The following is a 12,500-nucleotide window of genomic DNA, read 5'->3' as shown; positions in this document are numbered from 1 at the left end:
ACAAATGTGTTCAGATAAACTGTGGAGAGCAACAAACAACCACCCTCAAAGGCTGTGTTGCGCTTTCAGACAAAAAAAAATTCAGGTTAAAACTTGGTTCTTCCTGCTTCTGTCCCGCAGCTGTCCATCAAAACCAGCTTTCTCCCTGCGGTCTATCAAATATTTCCCTCACAAATCAATTTTACACATGATCAGCCCATACCCCTACTGAGCTGAACCTCCCCGTTAATTAAGTGAAGAAATTACCATATATATTATATTAATGCAAACATCATTCAGCTAGTAATTCACGGCTGATCTGGATAATGGAAAGGTTGAACACCCATTAACCCAAGCCAACAAAATGGGTTGGCTGAGAAATTCTAGCAGGTCTCATGTGACTCTTCCCTCTAACTGCAGCTCTGCGGTATCTGCTATTGTAATAATTAAAATCCTCCCGGTAGATCAATACTGGAATCTCTTTATGGGAAGTGCCCTGATGGAAATGTCTCAAGGAAGCTGGGGCTGTGGAACTCTGAAAAATTCATTTTTTTTATCTGACAATTATCACCACACTGCAGACTAATTCAACAGTGCACCCCTCTCACTCTGCTTTGAATGCACTGGAGATTGACATCTAAAAAACCCTAACATCTCATTTTAACAAATAAAGGCACTATTTCCACATACAGTTTGGAATTATCAGCAATCATGAAACCAGACAAAAAATTAATATACATTAAGCACTTCATCTTCTGATGGCTTCCTCTGAGTCTCAGCTATCGCAGCCTTCTCCTCATTTCCTCTCTTTGTATCTTCCTGTATTGATCTCTGCCTTTTCATCTCTTGAAAAAAGGGAAAAGACATGTAAAATTATTATAAAGCTTGATATTTATGTATTGAAATGTGGACTTACATTATCGGGTTTTCATATATTTATTGTTAAATATTATTAAATCATAAGATGGGAAAACAGGTTTTATATTTTCTCCTACCTGGTCTGCTCTCCACGTATTGACTGAAAGACTGGAGCTGAGTTTTCCTGACAGTCGAGTCCTTGCTGAACACAACGGGATTTCTAAACCGTTCTGCTGCTTTTTGTGATCGCTCAGCACGATGTTCCTCTGTTCCATTCTGCTGGGAAAAAAACAGACACACAACAGTTTCTTTTGTTTACAAGCGGGAAGACATTAATTTGAAAGGTACGTTTTTGTGAGGGGACAGGACACAGCTTTTACAAAGTGGATTTCACAGCTCGGGCTGTGGTTTATATTGGATGGAAGTATCAGCTGCGGGGAAAAAAGCAGAAGAGTGATTAACTTTTGCTTTTTTGTTTGTTTGTTTAATGTGTGGTGGCAACGACTAGCTTTTTGCTCTGTGGGCACCCTCCTGCAGAACTCTCTACTTTTTTACCAACCAGACCTCTTCATTGTGACCGGCATTTGCCAGCAATGCCGATTTTAAACAAAAAATCGCTCCTTTGCACCTTTGCAGTGCCAAGCCCCGCGTGTGCTGCTGCCAAATCGCGGCGTCTCTGCCCCTGAACACGATCTGTATCATTTTAAAGCGTGTTGCTTTTAGCCTCTCTCCCTGCCCGGTACAGAAATCTGTCGTTTTCTGTAGTCCCATAGACTTGTATGACAAGAAGAACTAGTTTCTAATTTTATGCCCATTGAGATAAACCACTAATGCTGGATGAAGTCTAAAAGGTAGGATTATAATGCTACCCCACTGAACTGCATTTCATCAGCTATAACTTTCCAAAGCCAGATTTGTAAGTAAGCCCTTTACAGCTAAGGAAACTACAATTATCTTTTCCAGGGCTTCCTATGTTAATACTGGTAACAAATTCAAATGATTCTATCAACACGAAATATCCCAGAAGACTGAACCACTGTGGTGTGTGGAAGCTGCAGATACCGAGGTGCTGTGTACCAAACAAATATTTCATTTTATACCTAATCTTTTATTATTTTTATTAAGTGTTTTGAAAGTAAATAGGGAAAGGCTAAGATGCATGACTAATAGCTAAGCCTGCTGAATGCTGAAACTGGTTATCAAAAGCTACCAAGACTTTGCCCTTCCTCTGCATTGAGACAATCGGTAATGAGGGAGTTCTCCAACGGCCTATTCTCTCGCCTCAAGGAGGCCGGGGATACACAATCCCCAAGGGAAGGTAACAGTTTATCCTTTTCCACAAACACAGAATGCCTCATTTAGAAACCTGTAAACTGCATTTTATTAAAAAACAAATCCACCTCAATGCCAAGAGCTCCATGAGAACAGATGGACACCATATATTCCTTATAACGCCGCCTTTCAAGTCCTCCTTAGAAAAGACGCACACAGAGATAAACTGTTAAGTTGCACCTTTTTGTGGGAGTACCTTAAAAAGAATTAACTCCCTCACAAATGCTTTTTATAAAGACAAATACCATTTTTATCATGTTAGGTGATACCAAATTACCCTAAGAGGCAGCCTGTGTGTCATTTCACAGAATTAAGGTTAAACAAGTATTGCTTATACCTCTGGATGACTTTTCAGCTACACTAATCAGGTGGTTGTAAGATTCTGGTTAAATGAAAGGTGGTTTCCTGTTATTAGTTTAATAACCATCTGACAGCCTAAACCAGAGTCTTTACCAAAATAAACAAACATGGCTAATTTTTTAGGCCTGGCAACATGCTAAAATATCAGTGTGATTAGCTAGTAAATCCCATTTTAAGAAACCTTTTTATGACTGGGGACTTCTGCCACTTTACAAATGTATTCCTCTAAGCCCACTAATTCAGTTAGCCTTTTCAATCCATTGTATTATTCTTGGGCCAGCTTCATTTTGCATTAAATCCACTGCAGAAAGCTAAATTGAACGCAAAAATCAGACTTGATCCAGGCTTCCTTTTGTTCAAAGATAGAGACCGAAAGTCCTCTGCTGCTGCCACACACTTTCATCACCAATTTATAGGAACCGACAGTGTAAGGGAAAAGCAATGAAAGTCATTGTTTTGGGACTTCAAAGCATCTCTGTATCTGGGGAAGGAAATCCTTTCAGTCAGCAGTACTCTCCCCACAGACTGCAGGTGGGTGAAAAGTTATACCCAACTGGAAGTGCCCCAGAGCCATAGGGATATTAATGACATACAGGGACTATTTTTAAAAAATAGAATAGCAAGAACACAAGGGGTCTAATTAAGAAAATGAAATAGAAAATTGATTGGTGAGCACTTTATGCTGAAGTGGTGAACATTAAGAATAGGCAAAGTGCCCATACACACCACATACTCATGTCTGTTTTTCTCAGAAGCACTCATCGAGCACCCAAAGTATGTAAGCCTTTAAAGTGTACCACAGCTTAATTTTAATGTAGGAAAAACAGAGGACCCGGACTGGGAGGGAAGCAAATCTCTGAGAGTCCAACCCCACTCCCATTCAAGTCAGGTAGTCTGGCTGCTTGGCTGCTGATTGCACCAGCAGCAGGATGGAGCCCGTGCTGCATTTCTGATATCAGTAACAACCTGAGCAGGCAGAATTTGAGAGACCTTCTTATACCTTTGAGAGACCTTCTTATACCTGTTAGTGTTCTGCCAATGACAAGTATCTAGATTTTAAAAAAAAAAAAAAAAAAAAAAAAAAAAAGAAAGAAAACATGTTGATCAATCAACAGGAAAAAACCCAGTGCATTGCAAACTATGTAACTGCACTGCCACAAAGATTTTCTGTGTTTCTGACTCTGAAGGATTTGGTAAGAAATTGTTTTCCTTCTCACAAAATACAAACCCTCGATCATAACACACAGGTACCAAAACAAAAGCATTAAGCAAAACTTACCTTTATGTCTTGCTCTGAGCTATCTGTTACAGTTTTCTGAGCAGCACTGGAGAGTGAATTTGCCACCTGTGGCTGAGCTTCTAGGAGCTTCTTCAGCTTCAAATCCACCAACTTACTGTTTTGTTCTGCTAAATATGCAAATACCACATACAACAGAGTGAGATGCATTTCAATGCAGACTCACTACAACAATGTAGCAACTTAAAAGGTAGATTTAATTCACTTTGCTATCATTTTGAACTTAAAAGAAAATAGAAGGAATTGTTTTTGTGATTGGGATTGGCGCAGGATTGTGTAACGTACATGGATTTTTTCTTGGAAAACATACATGGCACTCAGTGGAACAAGTAAACATGCTTGCAGACAGCAGGTGAAAAACATAGAAAGTAGATAATGTTTAAGTTACTCCCAATGTGTACATACCTATACTTTGGTATAAAAACACACTTAAAAAGCCATTTATTTAAAGATGACAATTTATCATATAATTTACATACTGATAACCCCTCAAGTGTATGAACTACTAATTCCTCCTAAGGCTTCTTGGCACAGCTTCTCATAAAATTTCAGTATCAAAAAAGACTACTTTCTAGTAATAATTTACTATGATTTATAGAATATGTTGAAACTGGGAGTCATAAAATGCTTCAGAACTGCATCGAAAGGACAGACTCGAAGTCTGCTGAAGCCCCCAGTTTTTTAAAATCAATTTTAGCAACTTGGATCAGAGCCCAAATAAATAGCAGTTGAGAACTTTACCTCCCACTAATGCTCATTCTGTATGTGAATGTTGACTGTATGAATTTGTAACACACCTACACACGTAGTTACCCACACACACACACACGTAAGAAGGAGGGAAGGTGTTAATAACAAGCTGCAGCACAGAACTGTGGAGCTGTCCCTGGGCAGGGAAGCAGAGGAACACTGGCACAGAAGCCCCCAGACACACACTCTACATGCAGCCCCATGTGAGGACTCGCCCCTGCACTGGAGCCAGTGGAGCATCACCTGCACACATAGGATGCACTTACACCTGGGCCTTGGGTCACAGGCAGAGGAAAGAGCAGCTCCTGTGTTTTCCCACGTGCACAACCTGAGTTTTCCACTGCAGGCTGGTGACTTCCAGCTGGTGTGGAAAGCAGAGTCATGACTGCTTAGCCACATAGCTCCTTCCAAGGTTTGGAGTGCTCCAATACATATTAGCCAAAACATTTTTGGCATGCGGGCAGTCAAATGCTGCCTGTCTCCAGCAGCAATGGGCTGGGCTGGATTATGAAGGATAGTTTCCCTTTCCTCTGGCACACCCAGTCAGGGTGTCCTTAACTGAGGCTCACATGTAACTACATGCACATTCTTGTGGGCTTATACATAAACACCATGTAATAACTATGATATAAGAGGTTCACAACATGTAGAAGTACTGACAAACACAGACAGAAGCGATACTTAAAACCAAGAAGCAGTAAAAATAAAGTTTTCTCTTCTTGAGAGAGATGGGAGGGATGAGTATTCAGCAGGTGAGTAATTAAGGAAGTCCATAATGATCCCAAATGTGAAATGTCCCTTATAGTTGTACTTTTAGGTGTTCCCAGGAGATTCAGCCTTCATTAGAACTTGGTATGAATTGGCAGATTTACACCAAAATCCATGTACCCTGATTTCTACCACAGCACTAGACTGCTTTCTGTACTACTGCCCATCCTCTTTCTTACTTGTCTGTACCTTTGGCTACTACTGAACCGCAAAATGATGTCCCAGTTTTTTTTCAGAATGTCTCCCCATGGTAGACTGGGAACACTGGGCAGTGGGTTTGTATCCCTGAAAAGGTACCTCTCAAAACAAAAAAGGCCCACAGAAAGTAAGTCACTGGGGCAATGTGACAGGACTATTCACATATTCATTTTCTACTCCTCCTAAAATTAACCAGTTTTTACTGGAAAATTGTTTGACTGGATTCTGCTTTAAGTACGCCAAATTCAAATGCTGGAAACACTAAATATATTCTCCTACGTGTCTGGAAATCCTCAAATAGAAAAAAATAAAGGACATGACTCAAATGTTTTGCATGCACGCAAGACTAGGAAGTGCTATATACACATCACTGTTGGTTTAATTTACAAAGAAAAACCACTAAATTAAGTTCTGATTTAACATATTATGGACTACACATTTGGGTCCATCTGGCATGGGCAGAATCAAGCCAGAGGATGCTGAAGATGCTCTCTCTTGTACTGCCTGTTTCAAGACACAGTCCTGTGCTGGCCAAGCTACTCCAGGCCCAAGCTAACTTGCAGTGAGCAGAAAGGCCCTGGCAGAGAAGCCCACCACAAACAGAGACCCCAGGCACTCCTCAGGGCTGAGTGGAACAGGCAGACTTGTACAGAGAACAAACTCCTTCACCAGCCCTCTGCAAGCAGAGGAGCCTCTTCCGGGTGGGCAGTTCCTTTTGCGTAGCTTTGAAGATCCAGCTCCTTTTGAAATAAGCATCTCCCTTGTAAGATTCCAATGCATTTAGCACCACATTTATCACTTCAACTCCAGTTTGGCTTGAAGATTTTTGAAAGGGGGGAATACCACTCCTGTGACTTCATGTGTTTATAAAACCCCTGTTATACGAACACTGTTAAGTAAATAGGACTACTTCTGCTCGTATTTATACCTCCATGCCCCTACTGGGGCAACAAGGTGTAAACACAAGAACCGGTCCTCGGGAAGGAACCAGAGAGACACCAAGTCTGTATTAACAGAGAAAGACACATTTGCTCCTCTTCCCTGAGCAGATGGGCCAGGATGGCAGTGCAGAGTGGCAGCTCATCCCTCTGCCTACCTGGCACAATCCAGGCAGGGTGCTTTCAGGTGGCTCTGCTTTACCAATGTGGCCTGGGGTTCCTTTCCCCATCAAAAGAGCAAGAGACATTTAAACCTGACATTGTTGGAAATAATGATTTTGTTGATTTTAAATTTCAACTAAACATGAATGCAGGATATTAAACATGAGGGTTTAAAAGACCTGAAAAGGCACACGGGAATAAAGCTGACAGAGAGACAAGCAGCACATCAGTATTTATATGACGATGGAGTGTTAGTCATGCAAAATACACAAAATAGCCATTATTTAAATTACCCGTTGAATCAAGGTCATTTTCTAGGTTAGTAAGTTCATCTCCACCTCCAGTAACAGAGCATTCAGGAGCCTCCTCATTAGTATCTATCTCAATATTATCATCATCCTCATCCTCATCTGTAGGAACACACAGCATTAAGGTTAGTACTTTCATATGTACATGCAACACATCACTCAAAAAAAATGAATGCTTTAGAGAGCCAGCTGAGTTATGATAAAAATGCAACTAATTAAGTAAGTCTGGAAGGAGACTCCACTCTGTCCACTTATGGATTTACCTTTAAACTGAGACAATTCATTAAACATATGGGGTCTCTGCTGGAAACTCCTGCTCCAATAAAGGCAGAGTCTGGCTTCAGCAGTGGCTGTCCTCTGCACTGAACCTCTGGGTATCTCAAGTCAAAATGGTTTCCCCCAGGCTCTCAGTTCTCCATATTGCAGAATGGGTGCCAAAGCTGCCATGTGGCAGGTTTAGATGGGTCTGGGCAGCAGAAGGACCTTGAGCTGCTGGCTCCTGAGAAAGGTTCCAGGTACTGAGTTCCCAGCCTGGTGAGACTTGCTACTCCTCACCTTGTATAGTACATCCCAGAGCTGGGATCACTGTACCTTGCCTAGGTGTTGAAATCTCCTTCTGGTAGAAGGAGGAAAGCTACCACCTGGAGTATCATGCTCAAACAGGTGCAGTGAGAGCACACTCATGAATTGCTGCTTTCCCAAAACCACAGGATGGGTCAGGTTGGAAAGGACCACTGTGGGTCATCTGGTCCAACCTCCCTGCTCAAGCAGGGTCCTCGCAGAGCACATGGCACAGAAGTGTGTGCAGATGGTTCTTGAATATTCCCAGGCTCCACAGCTTCTCTGGGCAATCTGTCCCAGTGCTCGGGCACTGCTCAGTGAGGAACCTCTTCCTCATGGTCAGGTGGAACTTCCCGTGCCTCAGTTCCTGCCCGCTGCCTCTTGTCCCATTGCCCGGCACCGCCGAGCAGAGCCTGGTCCATCCTCTGAGCCCTCCCTGCAGACACTGACACACACGGATGAGGTTCCCTCTCAGTGTCTCTTCTCCAGCCTGAACAGGCCCAGCTCCCTCAGCCTTTCCTCAGAAGGGAGGGGCTCCAGTCCCTTCATCATTTGCCACCCTCTGCTGGACCCTCTCCAGGAGCTCCTTGTCTCTCTTGTCCTGAGGAGCCCAGAACTGGACACAGCACTCCAGATGTGCCTCACCAGGGCTGGGTAGAGGGACAGGATCACCTCCCTGACCAGCTGGCAATGCTCTTCCTAATGCAGCCCAGGATGCCATTGGGACTGGGCCACAAGGGCACTGCTGGCCCATGGACAGCTTGTTGTGCACCAGCACCCCCAGGTCCTCCTTCCCAGAGCTGCTTCCCAGCAGGTCACCCCCAGCCTGTGCTGGTGCCTGGGGCTGTTCCTCCCCACGTGCAGGACCCTGCACTTGCCCTTGCTGAACTTCAGGAGGTTCTTCCCTGCCCATCTCTCCAGCCTGTCGAGGTCCCTCTGAAGGGCTCACAGCACCCCGGGGTATTGGCCACTGCTCCCAGCTTTGTGTCACCAGTGAACTTGCTGAGCAGGCATCTGCTCCTTCATCCAAGTCATTGATGAATCAGTTAAAAGTGCTTTACTGCACTACTTTTCATCAGCATTGTTTGTAAGCTACATACATTTTAAATAAAATAATAATTGTAATTATTTTTTATGGGATCTTTCTACCAAGTTTCTCAGAGCAGCTTATGAATATCACTCATAAATGAGCCCCATAATGTTTTATGAAGTAGGCGATTATTATAATTACAATTATGATGATGATGTAGGTAAATTACAGCACAGAAAGAGTAAGTTACTTGAGGAAGATCAAATAGCAAGTTCTGAATTGTGAAGCAGATCCCAGAAAAAATCCTGACTCACCTTTTCAATACAAATATATAAGAAATTGGAGTCCATAAAAGCTAGATTAATACTTTCAAAGTAAGTAGATGCATTGTATTTACTCACTTTTAAATCTCATATCAAATGCTATCTACACTTGTTCAGACTTACACTAGCACTTTTTTCCTATGTATGCATCATGTGTGTAAAAATTATAAAAAAGAGTAGGGTAAAGTGTGTCTGAAGAAACACGACAGAGTAACTAAAGGAACTTTAAAACATCTCAGATAAGAAAAAAATACAAATTATAAATACAGGATATGGGTACATTCAAATATCATACAAACAAAAAAAGATCCTAAATACAGTACCAAGATGCCATAATTCTGAATACCAGAAGTTTGGACCAGGATTGGTGCTGATCATTCGTCACCTGTCTTGGAAACACACTCAACCTCATTCCCAGACCTGAAGCTTGCACTTTAGGCCCATGCTGCTGTCACAAAGGTCATACAGCTGTATCTTTACTTTATCCCTTTATCTCCACAGCACCTATAATTTCCATTTTAGGAGCCTGTAAATTTTTTTATGTCTACTACTTTTTTCTAACCAGCTGCTCCCTCAATTCCCCTGTAACTAATCAACATCTTCCACAGACCTCTGCTGATATTGGGTAAGGCTCTTGCTGCAACAGACAGGAGCAAAGAAGTTCCAACTTCAGTGTCTTATCCAACATTGGCTGTGTGTGTGATGGAGCAGCAGCCTGTGAAGTAGGAGCCCTGTGCTTCAGCTGAGCACCATGGCTTCCCTGGGCTCCCCTCCATGAGTTCTCCTTAGTCTCTGGAAGACTCAGCTTTCTTCCATGCTGCCCCAGATTGAGCCAGAGTGATGGAGAAGAACACCTCTTTCCAGCCAATCCAAGATCTGCGACCAGACCTGGGACCTGACCTTCAGGTGTGGAAGTGGGTGGGCAGAAACACTCCTGACTCTCTGAGACACCCTTTCTGTTCCCACTGAAACTCACACAGGTGATCCTGGGATCTGGACTCCTGTTGTTTCAGGAAGTGCAGAGGTAAATGAAAAAAGTGGAAGGGCACAGCATGATCTTCATGAGGTGGAAAAAAGGATAAAAAGTAAAGGGATAAGCAGCAGACTGTAGAGAAAACAGAATGGTAAAGCAGCAACAGCAGCAGTTCTGATAGTTTTGAATTTCCTTTAAAGCTGCTCTACTGTTTCTGATGAGGAGCTGGACTTTGCACACCATTATTTATAATTTATATTCCCTCATGATGATGATGTTGGAAAAATTCAGTGGCTCTCAGGCCATGGTACTCTCAAATACATCCTGGAGTTCATAGGGGCACACAGAAAGCATGCCTGGGCTACTTCCAATGTGGACATTTGGAAGAGGTAGAAGGGAAGAAAGGAGGACACTGTCATGGCAGAGGGGAACCAAATCCACCTGGAGCCTAGAAGCAGGCAGTGACTTTTGGAATCACCCAAAAGAGTCAGCTCACAAGGTCAGCTCACAGCTACTAGTCACCTCACTGGATGCTGGATGTGTCAAAACAATCTAAACAAGATGACAGGGTTTAAGACTCCTGCATACGAAGGAATGCTTATATCAGATTATTTGATTTTCTTTAATTTAATATAGCAAGATGAGATCAGAGGCATTGCCTCTGACACCACCATTTTAGGAAACAAAAGAGATGGGAATGTGGAAGACACCAGTTTCTAGTATCAGATAATGACCTGACCTAGTATTTAATTTAAAGTTGGCAGATTTTGACTGAATATGATTATCAGGACATTTACACTTTATTAAAAAAAAATCAATTAAAAGCAGTAATTTGAAGTCATTTCAGAATTTTTCAAGTATCTTTAAAAATCTAGATTCCTTGATTTAAATTACTCCAGGGTTTTTTCCAGTTCAATGCTCTTCCTGTGTATTAAAAGGGAAATGTGTTTAGGGAGCATGTTACAACAAGATTTTGCAATTATAAATGATAAAAGGAACAACATGACGAAGAGATAACAGATATCTTTTATGAAAAGAACAAATTGCTAGGGTGAAAAACTTAAAGCTCTTGGTCTAGAACCAGGGCAGACATTTAGAAAAGGACTGAAGAACTGCTTCCTTGAAAAGTACGTAAATTTGAATCCTAGAAAGACAGCAAAGCTTTACTATGTCATGAAGGAATTAACAAAATAAAAGATAAAGGATTGAGTCAACAACTAAACAGCACTGACCATCACCCACACAGCATGGACTGCAGTCTGGACTGGAGAGAGAGAAATAAGTATCTTTTGGAACCATGTGGAAATGCCAGAATGTTGGTGGAAAAGGACCCAGAGGTATTTAATAGCTTTTACGTTTTACTATTCAGATTAAGGTCAGGCCTAATTTGTGGTTAAACTGATATTCTCTTGACTTGGTTTAAGCTTGTCCACATGTGAAGGAGCTGCAGCTGACTGCATCAATTTCTAGATTAAACGAAAAAGGAGTAATTTTCATGGTGAAGCAAAAGTATTGATGGGGGCTGGATCACGTTACTGGGAGAAGCTGCACAAACAGTATTCACTCTTAAGATGTCTCCAGCCTTCAGCATTGTCTGTGGGAAGTCCTTCAGGCTTGTGGATGGTGAGATATTTAGTTTATTTACTTTCAGGTACAGAGTTCGCTTTAAAGCTACAGGATGTGACAGGAGCCTCTGCACAGCAATAAAGACAGCAAAGGCAGAGAATGGAAGAAATGCAGAGTTGAAATACTGGTTCCGTGTACAAGAAACCTGATGTCAGGACAAGAAATTACAGCAGTAACTGCCAATGGATAGAAATACTGCCTGCTAAAAATACTGAGGACCTAACACTGGTTTCATGAGTTGGAGACTAAGCATGATGAGTAAGGCTGTGCCACCACGTACATTCCCTGAAAATCATTGCCTCAGAGTTGAAATCTTGAACATACCCTGTCCTCACCACCCCTGGGTCCGAGCCGCTTCCTCACACTGATGCCAGCTCAAATAAAAGATGGAGGTGTGCCAGAGAGTAAGGAAAACACACCACCCAAACCCCAGAAGAGTAGACGGGTGTTCCACTGCACAGGGACAATTCCTAGATAATATGTCAATTCCTTTGTCCTGCTGCTGCTAGGAAAAGGGGGGATATTTGGATCTCTATCTTGATACTGTCCTTGGATCCATCTCAAGGCATCTGCTTATCGGCCTGAAGCTAGTAGGACATCTAATAAATTTGAAGCTGCCATCCCAAACCCTCTGGCAGTTGGCAGGAAGAAGTATTTTCTGTCTCACATGCCAAATAACTTATGAAAAAGACTGCATTTCATAGCTAGGGATGCTGCTTATCCAGGAAAGTTTCAACTTGCCATAGGCGTTTGAGTTTTTCAGACCTTGATTAAATAAAGCCTTTTAACAGAGAATATTGCACCACTGCCAAAGCATGAAATTCTTAATGAGCATACAGAAACAATGAAAGAGATCATGTTTTTACCTACAGTTGTAAGGAAGAAGATAGTCTTTAAAAACTCCAAAATCTCAGAGCTGAAAAGTCACTTTTTTTCTGAAATAATTGAATTGAGAGTAAAATTATTTGGTACATTCCCTTTTTGTAAATCAAAAAGTAATTGCAATCAATGCAGAAGAAGAGATTAATGATGTATAA

At 42.0% G+C, this 12,500-nt stretch overlaps 1 protein-coding gene across 1 annotated transcript in view; it reads right to left on the bottom strand.

The window, feature by feature from the left end:
• The window catches only part of EHBP1 (EH domain binding protein 1), a 210,696-nt gene that overhangs the window by 38,238 nt on the left and 159,958 nt on the right, over positions 1 to 12,500 (bottom strand). The window contains exons 16-19 of the mRNA XM_017726681.1: positions 6,936 to 7,052; positions 3,809 to 3,933; positions 975 to 1,113; positions 718 to 824 (exon numbers count right to left, since the gene is read on the bottom strand). Of these exons, the coding sequence (XP_017582170.1) occupies positions 718 to 824; positions 975 to 1,113; positions 3,809 to 3,933; positions 6,936 to 7,052 (488 nt within the window). The remainder of the gene's footprint in view (positions 1 to 717; positions 825 to 974; positions 1,114 to 3,808; positions 3,934 to 6,935; positions 7,053 to 12,500) is intronic.

The sequence above is a fragment of the Corvus brachyrhynchos genome, unplaced genomic scaffold (genome assembly GCF_000691975.1).
Source record: "Corvus brachyrhynchos isolate BGI_N302 unplaced genomic scaffold, ASM69197v1 scaffold312, whole genome shotgun sequence".
Classification (NCBI taxonomy): domain Eukaryota; kingdom Metazoa; phylum Chordata; class Aves; order Passeriformes; family Corvidae; genus Corvus; species Corvus brachyrhynchos.
This window is presented reverse-complemented; position numbering and strand designations above follow the sequence as displayed.